We start from the raw sequence: 12,368 nt of genomic DNA, 5'->3' as shown, positions 1-12,368 counted from the left end.
TTAGAATCAACTCGTGTACTAAGACCATCTTGCATTCACCTGTGTCATCTGAGCTTTAACTATCTCAGATGAAAGCAAAGATCTTAAAGGGTTAAGGAGATTTATGGATGTGGAGACCGACAATAAAAATGTTAAACAGAGCGACTGCTTTACCATCTATCTGAAATTATAATTCTTATTCAAGAGCAAAATAAATAGCGGGGGAAAAAAGTTAGACACAAAAATGCTGGAGTGACTCAGCGGACCAGGCAGCATCTCTGGAGGGAAGGAATGGGTGACTCGGGTCGAGTTAGGAAACTTTTGGAAACGTTAGGAAAGTTATGACTGAGGCGAAACAAAAAGTCAAAAAGAACCCGCAGAGAACGTTCTCCCGACTCTCAGGTCTCGACCCGAAAAGTCACATATTCCTTCTCTCCAGAGATGCTATCTGACCCGCTGAGTTGCTCCGGCTTTTTATTTTATTTTTTGTCTATCTTCGGTTTAAACCAGCATCTGCGGTTCCTTCCTACGCAAAAACAAATATGCTCCCGTTTGGAACAAGCGTTTTGGAAGTTGTTTGATGTGAAATGCAGTGGGATGTGGACTCTTGCAAAATTAAGGGGACTATGCAGTTCAAAGTCAATAACGTTCTCTGGAGACTGCCACAAAAAAAAGCTGGTGTAACGCAGCGGGTCAGGCAGCATCCCCGCAGTAAATGTGTAGCTGACGTTTCGGGTCGAGACCCTTCTTCAAGCTGAGAGTCAGGGGAACGTTCTCTGGGTGGCTTAGCCGACGTTTAGTCATAACTTTTTAAAAAGTTTCCTAACTTTCGTAATCATGTGTATACATTGTGTTTGCCAGCAAAGAATCTCACTGTGCATAGTCCCATGTGAGAATAAAAGTATTCATATTCCCACTCATATTCAGTTCATCAGAGTTATATAATTGGAATATTGTGGTTGTTAAAATCTTGTTCTGGCGTTTTGTCACTACTCGCGTCTTTTTCCTCTGCTGTAATATCGGGGCATTATTCAAAGCGCCTATCTTCACCCCCCTGTTCCTTCTTTCAGGCATCTTGGAAATAACTGCTGTCGATGTAGGAGTGGTGGCGATCAAGGGGTTGTTTTCGGGAAGATATTTGGCCATGAACAGAAGAGGCCGCGTGTTCGCGTCGGTAAGTTGTATATTTCATATTGACCATGTGTTCATATTGCTATGGGGAGGTCATGTCTCGCTAGGTTGCTATATATATGCAGAGTGCTTGAAGAACTTTTCTTCCCCATCGTCTGTATCAATTAGAAATCCCTTCACTTGTGACTTCATTCATCCATTCATTCATTAAATGGTATTTAGTGAAATATCCTAAAAGAAAACAGACTCAATATTTTACACGGCTACCTCATGGCATATGGACAATGCACCTGTTAAAGTTTCTTTATATAAGGAACTGATGTCTGCTATTAACAATAACACTTTAAAAAAAAACCACACACACACACACACACACAGCCAAAAAAAACGATTGATGAGGGAAAGTGTTGGTATATACCAAGTCTGAAGAAGGGTCTCGACCCGAAACGTCACTCATTCCTTCTATCCAGAGATGTTTACTGCCTGCCCCGCTGAGTTACTCCTGCATGTTGTGTCTATCTTCGGTGTAAACCAGCATCTGCAGTTCCTTCCTCCACACCCCCCATGTCTATCAACAAGTTCTGCCCCTTCTCACTTCCACTATAATGGGGGGGGGGGCGGAAATCAACGGGGTTGCACAAATATTCATGCTGTTTAGTTTATTTGATGATTCATGAGATCCCGAGAGTGCTTTAAAATAATCTGACGAAGAACAGCCCAGCGAGTGGCAAGCCGCGAGTTTAAAGTTGATTTCAGAGGGGAGAAGCATTTGAAGTGGTTCGCTGATTACTAAAGGAGATCAGTAAAAGGATTCACCGGGAGAAAGCTACAAGCAGGAGCGAGAATGGAGATTCTGGTTCTCAAAGTTCCCAACAAACTGTAAATGCTGGAATCTTGAGTAAAACACACAAAGCGCCGGTGTGGAACTCATCGGGGCGAGGCAGCATCTCAGCCGGGAAACGGACTGGTGACATTTCGGGTCGGGAGACTTCTTCAAACGTTCCCTACATCTTCTGTACACTCTCTCGCTCTCACTTGGAGGTACATAAGGTTCAAGACGAAGCAGTGAGTCACGTGTAACGAGAACGCCTTTTCGTGAGCAAAACAGAAAGTGAGTCAGCGGGTCAGGCAGTATCTGTGGAGGGAATGGGCAGGCAACGTTTCCGGTTCGGACCTTTCTTCACACCCTTAACGCTGCCTGTCCAGTCTCTGAGCTGATGCTGCCTGGCCCGCTATGTTGTTCCAGCTCTTTGTGTTTGGGTCAAGTTTCCAGCTACTGCAGTTCTTGATATCTCCTAGAATGGCGGTTTGTGACCGGCGGTAAAGGTTTGGCATGAATGTCATAGACCGTTTCTGAAGTCCCAAACACGCTTGCAGCCATTTTCTGATGAGTCAGCGTCTAATTAAACCCCTTCCTACGCCACTCCCACCTCTGCAAGAACAAGGTGCGCGGTGCTCCCACCGTGAGCCCCCACCCCACACACCTCCTCCCCTCACCCCGTCAGTGGCGAGGCGCTAACCAAAGGCCACACAAGTGGCTACCCGGCTTGGAGTCTGTGCACAGCCACTGTGCAAAATCACCCAGCGCTTTTGTGCCTATTTCCTTCGCTCCATAGATGCTGCTGCACCCGCTGAGTTTCCCCTGCACTTTTGTCCACCTTCGGTTTTCCAGCGTCTGCAGTTCCTTCTTAAACGCCAAACTTTCACATCCTGTCTGAAGGAAGGTTCAAGGTCACCCATTCCTTCTCTCCAGAGATGCTGTCTGTCCCGCTGAGTTACTCCAGCATTTTGTGTCTATCTTCGGTGTAAATCAGCATCCTACACACTCTTCTTCTGACAAGCAGAAAGACGCCTTTTGAAGTTGAAGTCTAGTTCCACCACTCTCTGTGTGAAAACGTTGCCCCTCCGGTTCCTATTAAATCTCTCCCCCCCCCCCCCCCCCCCCCCCCCCCCCAACCGCACTGGAGTCAAACTCAAGCCCGGCTTGTCTGTATCTTCAAGGCAAATAGTTAGCTGGTTTCAGGCTATGCATAGTACCTGCGTAAGTATGGAAAAGTTAACTATGTGCGTTTACATTCAACATGACACTTGAAGTTGGTTCTTGGTCTTTTCTCGCCTCCAATTCTCCTCCCCCACTTTGGTTCTGAATACCCGATCCGAAACGTCACCTATCCACCCTCTTTTCTTCAGAGATGCTGCCTGGCCCGCTGAGTTACTCCAGCACTCTGTGTCTACTTTTGGTATAAACCAGCATCTGCAGTTCCCTTCCTACACAAGCAGCGGTTATGCATGGACAACACTAACCCACTGACCAATAGGTCTTTGCTAAAGCCAATGCCTTTCAAACCTGTTTAAGAAGGAACTGCAGAAGCTGGAAAATCGAAGGTAGACATAAATGCTGGAGAAACTCAGCGGGTGCAGCAGCATCTATGGGGCGAAGGAAACAGGCAAGGTTTCGGGCCGAAACCCTTCTTCAGACTTTCAACCCTGTCCCGCTGAGTTACTCCAGCATTCCTTCCTATCATATCCGAACTGTTCATTCCCGGTTGTAAGTTTGTACCCTTTTCTCATGACATTCTGAGATGTGCGCGCCAAGATTTGATCTAAAGAGTGTGGGCTCAATTCCCGTTTCATCTCCTCCCCTCCTACCGCTCCTCCCCCCCCCCCCCCCTCCCCCCCCCCCCCCCCCCCCACCCCCCCCCCCCCCCCCCTCCCTCCTCCTCTTTCCACTCCCCCGTACGATCTTTCCTCTGATATCAGGGGCTTCAAATCTCTCTATCTGTTCAAAGTAGGACTGCACACAGAAACGGTTCACACGCTGCAACCCTCTTATCTGTGATCAGATTGCTGCCGCACTAATGGCCGCGTGTTCAATGTGCCCCACTGTTCCCATCAATGCAGTTCTATCCTTGATCGGCTGATATCCTTGCGGACACATCAATGAGCAAAAGTGGTGGTTCCCATCACAGTTTGATAATGTGATGTGTACCATGTACTCTTTTTTGGGGGGTAAGAAAGCAATTAGCAATCACCAGTTCCGACTATTTTTTTTTTATTTGATAAGTGCTTTTGAAATTCAATTCTGCAATTACTATAACAAAATAGAGGTCTGTTTTATAAGGTAGAAGTTGTTAACTTTGAGGGCGGGGGAGTGGGGAGGGGGTGTGAGAGAGAAGCAATGTCCTTTACACCTACACAATCAGTACACCAGCTACAAAATCTCTGATTGTCATTAATTACTGGGAGATATTCATGTACAATGTTATCTGATTTAATTGGACATCAAGCAAACAAAAGCTAATTACCGTGTTACTTTTTGCAGAGTAAATAAACCAATAACAATCACAGGACTCTGACTGTCCAGTGTATTTCACTGAAGATAGTCACTGAATGCTGGAATAACTCAACTGGCCAAGCAGCGTCTCTGGAGAAAAAAGAGTAGGTGACGTTTCTACAGAGACACTGCCTGATCTGCTGAGGTACTCCAGCTTTCTGTGTCTATCTTCTGTTTAAACCAGTCTGAAGAAGGGTCTTGATCCAAAACGTCACCCATTCCTTCTATCCAGAGATGCTGCCTGTATCGCTGAGTTTAGTCCAGCATGTTGTATCTATCTGCAGTTCCTGACTACACCGTGCATTAGAGGCACCGAACATAGAATTTTGAACATAGAACGTAGAACAGTTCAGCACAGGAACAGGCCATTTGGCCCACAATGTCCGTGCCGAACATGATGCCGAGTTAAACTGATCGCGTCTGCTTGTGCTGACCCATCTCCCTCAATCCCTTGCACTTACTTCCATGTGCCTATCTCAAAACCTCTTAAATGCCGCAGTCCTATCTACCTCCACCACCACCGTGGCAATGCTGGTATCGATTTTCATTGCAAAGTAATTATTGTAACTTTCGTAACTAGGCTTGAGTTGAATTTGAGAGAAAAATAACCTAAGGAGTTTAGAAGGATGAGGGGGAATCTTATAGAAACATATAAAATTATAAAAGGACTGGACAAGCTAGATACAGGAAAAATGTTCCCAATGTTCCCGCGAGTCCAGAACCAGGGGCCACAGTCTTAGAATAAAGGGGAGGTCATTTAAGTCTGAGGTGAGAAAAAACGTTTTCACCCAGAGAGTTGTGAATTTATGGAATTCCCTGCCACAGTGGAGGTCAAGTCACTGGATGGATTTAAGAGAAAGTTAGATAGAGTTCTAGGGGCCAGTGGAGTCAAAGGATATGGGGCAGGCACAGGTTATTGATAGGGGACGATCAGCCATGATCGCAGTGAATGGCGGTGCTGGCTCGAAGGGCCGAATGGCCTCCTCCTGCACCTATTTTCCATGTTTCTATGTTAGGAGTCATTATAATTTCAATATTTTATCTCGTTAGCCATCGTTAAAGTTGACTAAATTGGCTTGATATGGTGCCGTCTGGCTGCATATATTTTAATCACCCGAACGGCCAGAGTGCAGTAGGTGACCAAGTGCGGACCATGTTGTTCGCTTTGTGTAAGAGGTGACCTGCAGATGCTGGTTTACACCGAAGATAGACACAACATGCGGGAGTAACTCAACGGGACAGGCAGCATCGCTGGAGAGAAGAAATGGGTCGAGGCTCTTCTTCAGACTGGGAGTCAGAGGATGGGGAGACTTGAGATATGCTGGGGTAAGATGTGAAAACGACAGATCAAAGCAGACGAGGATTAAGGAAATGTGGTTTGGTCACAAAACGCTGGAGTTACCCAGCGGGTTATTCAGCAGGTCCCGCCGAGTTACTCCAGCATTTTGTGTCTATCGTAAGTTAAACTCACATCTGCAGTTCCTTCCCACACAAATGTAGAATGGTTCATTGTTAGCTGAGGAGAAGATGACAATGAGGCATACAATCGGTAAAATATCAATAACATTCATCAGGGGGACAGTGATACTAGTCGGCAAACTAGTGTGGGGGGAAGGTTCGGGGAGAGAGGGGAAGCAAGGGTTACTTGACGTTAGAGAAATCAATAGTCGAAGAAGGGTCTGAAGAAGGGTCTCGACCCGAAACATCACCCGTTCCTTCTCTCCGGAGATGCTGCCTGACCCGCTGAGTAACTCCAGCATTCTGTGTCATACCGCTGGGTTGTAAGCCGCCCAAGCAAAATCCAAGGTGCTGTTCCTCCAATTTGCATCGGTCCTCACTCTGATTCGCTTTGTCCCATTCAGGTACAAAGTTTTTTTCACTCCTTCCAATGGGGAACTATGAGGTGTAGACATCCCTGCTATTTAGATATGTGTTTTCCAAATACCTCAAATTGAAACGTTTCTTATTCAAAAATTAACTTAATTTGGAATTAAAAAATGCAGACAAAATCAAAAACTCATTCTCAATGCCCATACATTCAATAGTGTCATGCTCAGTTTGCATCTATCTTTACACAAAATATCTTTGCCACACATATGGCCCCTGGGGTGATATGTCTTTCCTTCTTTGAGGGGTGTCTCCCCTACACCCTGCCCCCCCCTCTCCCCCCCCTCAGTGTTCAGCAGCTGAAGGACCCTAGACTGTGGTCCTCCCCCACAGAGCCTTGAAGAGATGAACACACCAGAAGACAGCTTGTCCTTACTGAAGGACCTGGAAACTCTCTGTGATACAGTGGGGAAGAACTGGCAGATGTCATTGAATACAACCAAATGTCATACCATGCATGTCTCACACAAGATTAAACCACTTTTTATCAGAATACAACATGGGTAGCCACACATTGCTTGCTGTCGACCATCACCCATATCTAGGAATCGAATTAAGCAAAGATTTAAGTTGGGCGACGCATATTAGCCAAGTGTCCAACAAAGCAAATAGAACTCTCGGCCTACTCAAAATAAATTTTCACGCATGTCGTAGGTCCGTCAAAGAGAATACCAACAAGTCCTTGGTCAGGCCCAAATTGGAGTATTGTGGAGTCAGACGTATGGGATCCTTTCAACAGCAACAAGATCACCCTGGAGAAAGTAGAATAGTTTCTTTATTGTCATTGTAACATGAACCATGTACAACAAAATTTAAAATGTCAGCCAGTCAGTGCAGCATTCAAACATTTCTAAAAGCTAACGATACATACAAGGTAAAATATTAAAAGATAAACAACTAAATAAATATCACGAACAAAGCACGCATACACACCCAACCCTCCATCCTTCTGTCGATTTCACAGTGTACCACAGTCCCTTAGTCTGTATCGCCCCTGCGTTCCTTGGCGGCTACATTTAGTGCTTTTATAGCAGTGGGGTAAAAACTGTTTTTTTAGTCTATTTGTCCTTGTCCTTGTAGATCTGTACCGTCTGCCTGACGGCAACAGTTCAAACAGGGAGTGTCCGGGGTGGGAAATGTCCTTTATGATATTCTGGGATTTTTTGGTGCAGCGGGAACTGTGTAAGTCCTCCAAGGTAAGGAGTACAAGTACAACGCCGAGCAGCCCGCTTTGTGTGTAATGACTCAAAGCGCAAATCGAGCGTGAATAATATGCTGACTTCTCTCGGATGGGATACCCTAGAGCTGCGCAGAATCAGGCCAAGACCTATTGCAATTTACAAGGAGATTCACAAAATCGTGCCATCAAATCTCCTGTCATCCCAGAGCACCAAGTGCCAGAAACAAGACAAAATAACAGTCCCCACATCATCAACTGGCTAGATTTCACTAAATCTTGCGACCAATATTCCCTTTAGCCAAGGAGGATAAGGGAATGGAATATGAGACTACCCAACACATGCGCTGCTCCCGATGCTAAGCCATTTAAAAACGGGATGGAGCAGCTAGATCTCCTCAACTTGGTCAAAAAGGACCACGTCAAAATTTAATCGCTACTCCACTCACTCCGACCTGCATGAGATAACCACACAGTAATCAACCAGAACCTGAACCAGGCGTTGGCTGCACCGAGCTTCAGTGCGTCCCTCAGCACGTACTTCGTAGTCTGCAGCTGGCCGGTCGGCCACATTCCCCGACGGTCATCTCACTCTGCTGGGAGGTCAGCAAGTTTTGGACAGAGCAGAGAGAGTTGGTGACCTTCCAGCAGCTCTCCGAATGTGCTCCTGGGAACAGCCCGTAAATCAGAGAGTCCTCTTCATGGAGCTGTTTGGGATGAACGGTCAAATTGAAACTCATCACAGTTGTCACCAGTACTGACTTGCGTCTATTATTGATGGATCAAGTGTGGTCTCGTCCTGAAGCATCACTCATTCCTTCTCTCCCGTGATGCTGCCTGTCCCGTTGAGTTACTCCAGCATTTTATATCTACCGTCAATGTACAGTATTGGGTGAATGCACAGTGTTTTGCCCAGAGTATGGGAATCGAGAACTGGAGGACACACTGTAGGTTTAAGGTGAGATGGGAGGGGTGGGGAGATTTAATAGGAACCCAATGGCCACTTTTTCCACACAAAGGGTGGTGGGAGCATGCAAGAGAAGGTGCTTGATGCAGGTACGACAGGTTAAGAGTGTCTCGAGCCAAACCATCATCCCCCATTCTTTCTCACCGGAGATGCTGTCTGTTCTGCCGAGTTACTCCAGCATTTAGTGTCTATCAAGGCTTAGTACAGGGGTTCCCAACCTTGTTCATCCCGTTTACACCCTGGCAACTTTGAACAGCACATGACAACGTTATTTCACTTATTCATGAACAACTAATGATGAACAGAAACCGGTATACCAGAACCAAACACAGTCAGCCAATGAGAAAAACATGTACAAATCCAGAATCAACAAATGTACCCCCTGGGTAGACAAAATTTCACCCCCTGGGGGTAAATTTACCCCAGGTTTGGAACCCTTGGCTTCGTGAGATATAGGGCCAAATGAGGGCTGGTTGGACTAGCGTAGAGGGAGAATCTTGGTTGGCAATAGCAGGTTGGGCCGAAGGGCCTGTTTCCTTGCTGAATGGCAACAGGGCTATATGGACCACCAGACTAGTGAACACAACACACTATCTCAGCTATAAACCTTTATGGACTGACTTTGATTGACCTGTGGTCAATGGCTTTTTTTGTACTGGAACTGTTCTTAACAATTTGTTGATTTTATTGTTTAATATATTTTATCTCTGTGTATTGTGTTTATAAACAATAGACAAGAGGTGCAAGAGTTGGCCGTTCGGCCCTTCGAGCCAGCACCGCCATTCAATGTGATCATCCCCAATCAGTACCCCGTCCCTGCCTTCTCCCCATATCCCCTGACTCCGCTATTTTTAAGAGCCCTATGCGGCTCTCTCTTGAAAGTATCCAGAGAACCGGCCTCCACCGCCCTCTGAGGCAGAGAATTCCGCAGAAATAGGCATGTTATGTTGCCACAAGTAAGAATTGTTTGGTTGTCGGTACATATGAGAATTGAACACTAAATGCTGGAGTAACTCAGCGGGTCAGGCAACATCTCTGGAGAAAAGTGATAGGTCCTACTCGTTCCACTGTTTGCATCATTGTTATCACATCCCCAGCAAACAATGGGCCATTATGGGCTTCACCCTTCCTGAGGTCAACTGTTGCCAGCTCTGAATAGTTCTGGCCTTCTCTCATCTCCATTTTCCCTCTCTCCTCACCTCCCAGCCCCCTCCCTCCCCACCTCTATCTATCAGCCTGAAGAAAGGTTGCGACCTTTTCCTTTTTCTCCAGAGACACTGTCTGACCCGCTGAGTCCTGCAGCATTTTGTGTCAGTCTGCGGCATAAGCCAGCATCTGCAGTTACTTCCCAAATAATTAAACACCCCTGACAACCTCCCTAATGATGGGAAGAGGTTAGACTAGTTATGTGGTTAGGAAGGAACTGCAGATGTTGGTTTAAACCGAAGATAGATACAAAAAAGCTGGAGTAACTCAGCGGGACAAGCAGCATCTCTGGAGAAGGAATGGGTGATGTTTCGGTTCATTAATGGCCATAAATTGAACCGTCACCCATTCCTTCGCTCCAGAGATGCTGCCTGTCCCGCTGAGTTACTCCAGCTTTTTGTTTCTATCTTAGATAAGTAGTTAGGTCTATATACCTTAAGGGCCTGTCCAACTTTCATGACCTAATTCACGACCTTTTTTTACTTGTGGACATTTTTCGTCATGTTGAAGAAACGCCCCGACCTACTTCTGAAGCAGGGTTTCGACCCGAAACGTTGCCTATTTCTTCCACTCCTTAGATGCTGCTGCACCCACTGAGTTTCTCCAGCACTTTTGTCTACTTTCAATTTTCCAGCATCTGCAGTTCCTTCTTAAACGCCCCGACCTACTTGATGCCACGAGTACCTACGACTAGCATCATGATTTACCTATGACCTACCTACGACCTACCTACGACCATGCCGTGAGTTTGAGTCAAGGTCACACTCGGCAGAGGTTGTGAATTAGGTTGTGAAAGTGGGACAAGCCCTTATAGAGAAATGTATTTGTATCGAAAATGTACGTTCTATAACTGGTTCTCCTATGTCTCTGTGTGTTTGCAGGAAGTCTACACCCCAGAGTGTGAGTTTGTTGAGCGGATCCACGAGCTGGGATACAACACCTACGCCTCGAGATCCTACAAGACCGCCCCGAGCTCAGCGGGATCAAGGCGGCGGAACAGCGCCGAGAGACTCTGGTACGTGTCCATCAACGGCAAGGGCCGGCCGAGGAGAGGGTTCAAAACCCGCAAGACCCAGAAATCCTCGCTCTTCCTGCCGCGGGTGCTGGACGGCAAAGATCACGAAATCGTCCGGTTATTCCGCACGAGCTCCAAATATCGAGAGGACTTGGTGAAATCTCCCAGCAAGGCCGAGAAAACGAGAGCTTCCCAATAGCCGGGTCAACATCGCTGCAATAACAGGCCCTTGGAGCGCAAAGCTTGGACTCTATTGGAATGGAGATAGGGCTTTTTTTTTTTAATTTCTAGAACGATGTGCCTAGGACTGCGAAATCATCTATGATATAATAATTAATGTAAATATGTAAATCTGGTTTCTATTTTCAAATTTCCTGCTACTTCCAAAAGGGACAATTAATGTATATCATCCTCGGTGTCTTATTCGAACTCAGTAGGGACTTGTAGTCAGTGGTTTTTGCTTTGAAACATCTATATTTGTATCTCAAGAAAATACAATGGATTAGTAGAACATCTACCGAAGGCCCATTTTCGTCCCACGTTTCCCAATGAACACTTCATTATACTTATGCGGTATGATTAATGGCTTACGACTGAGCTGGTCATTTCAAGAACGACGGGGAGGAACTACCAGCGGAGTGGCAGTGTTATCTGGAAAATCAGTTCATGGTTGAATGCCGAAGTGGTATCAATTTTCAAAAGAGAATTGGATAAATCCTTGAATTTGGGGTGATTGTGGAGTTATGGGGAGAGAGCGTGGGAGTGGGACTGCTTATAGCCCTTTCAAAGGAGCCAGCACGGGCACGATGGGCCGAAGGGCCGCCTTCTGGGCTGTGCCATCCTATGATACTGTACTATTAAACTCAGCCGAGCGAAGGAAGTCAGAAAGCGCACTGGACAATGTACTCGAGAACTGACATTTATCTGTCCACATATTTATTTTAAATAAATATCTACAAATGGAGTACTTTGGTGTAACGAGTGGTGAGTGGTGCGTTATGGAAACACAGAGGTATAAGGATGAAGCCATCCGCACTTTTGTATTTATTCCATTGATAGAAATCCTTGTGATCTTTCAGCGAAGCACTCTAGGATTTTGTACACGATTCAAAACAATAGCCGGGGTCATTTACAGTTGGTCATTATTGGCTAAACTGTCCTCTCGATCATCTTGTTTCTCTGAGCAGATCTGAATGATACAGACATTTCCACCTTTACAACTCAGCGGGTGCAGCAGCATCTATGGAGCGAAGGAAATAGGCCGTTCGCTCCATAGATGCTGCTGCACCCGCTGAGTTTCTCCAGCTTTTTTGAGTAACCTCTCGATCATCTTGTTTCTCTGAGCAGATCTGAATGATACAGACATTTCCACCTTTACATTTAACAAAGTTCTGATTCTGCCAGAGAAAGTGGCCAATGGAGTAGTCGATGTTTCTTCGTAACCGACCGCACTCTTTGGAATATTTGTTTATTTCACTGATTGATAATGGAAGATAACTAGAGATAGAGAGAGAGAGAGAGAGAGAGAGAGAGAGAGAGAGAGAGAGAGAGAGAGAGAGAGAGAGAGAGGAGGGGAGAGAGAGAGGGGGAGGGGGGAGGGAGAGGGAGAGAGAGGGGGAGGGAGGAGAGAGAGGGGAGGGGAGAGAGAGAGAGAGGAGAGAGAGAGAGAGGG

At 46.1% G+C, this 12,368-nt stretch overlaps 1 protein-coding gene across 1 annotated transcript in view; it reads left to right on the top strand.

The window, feature by feature from the left end:
- Positions 1-11,660, top strand: part of fgf3 (fibroblast growth factor 3) — a 14,215-nt gene extending 2,555 nt beyond the window's left edge. Inside the window, exons 2-3 of the mRNA XM_055649200.1 lie at positions 1,050-1,153; positions 10,563-11,660. Of these exons, the coding sequence (XP_055505175.1) occupies positions 1,050-1,153; positions 10,563-10,895 (437 nt within the window). The 3' untranslated portion in view covers positions 10,896-11,660. The remainder of the gene's footprint in view (positions 1-1,049; positions 1,154-10,562) is intronic.
- Positions 11,661-12,368: the final 708 nt, after the last annotated feature.

Source organism: Leucoraja erinacea, chromosome 18 (genome assembly GCF_028641065.1).
Source record: "Leucoraja erinacea ecotype New England chromosome 18, Leri_hhj_1, whole genome shotgun sequence".
Classification (NCBI taxonomy): Eukaryota; Metazoa; Chordata; class Chondrichthyes; order Rajiformes; family Rajidae; genus Leucoraja; species Leucoraja erinaceus.
This window is presented reverse-complemented; position numbering and strand designations above follow the sequence as displayed.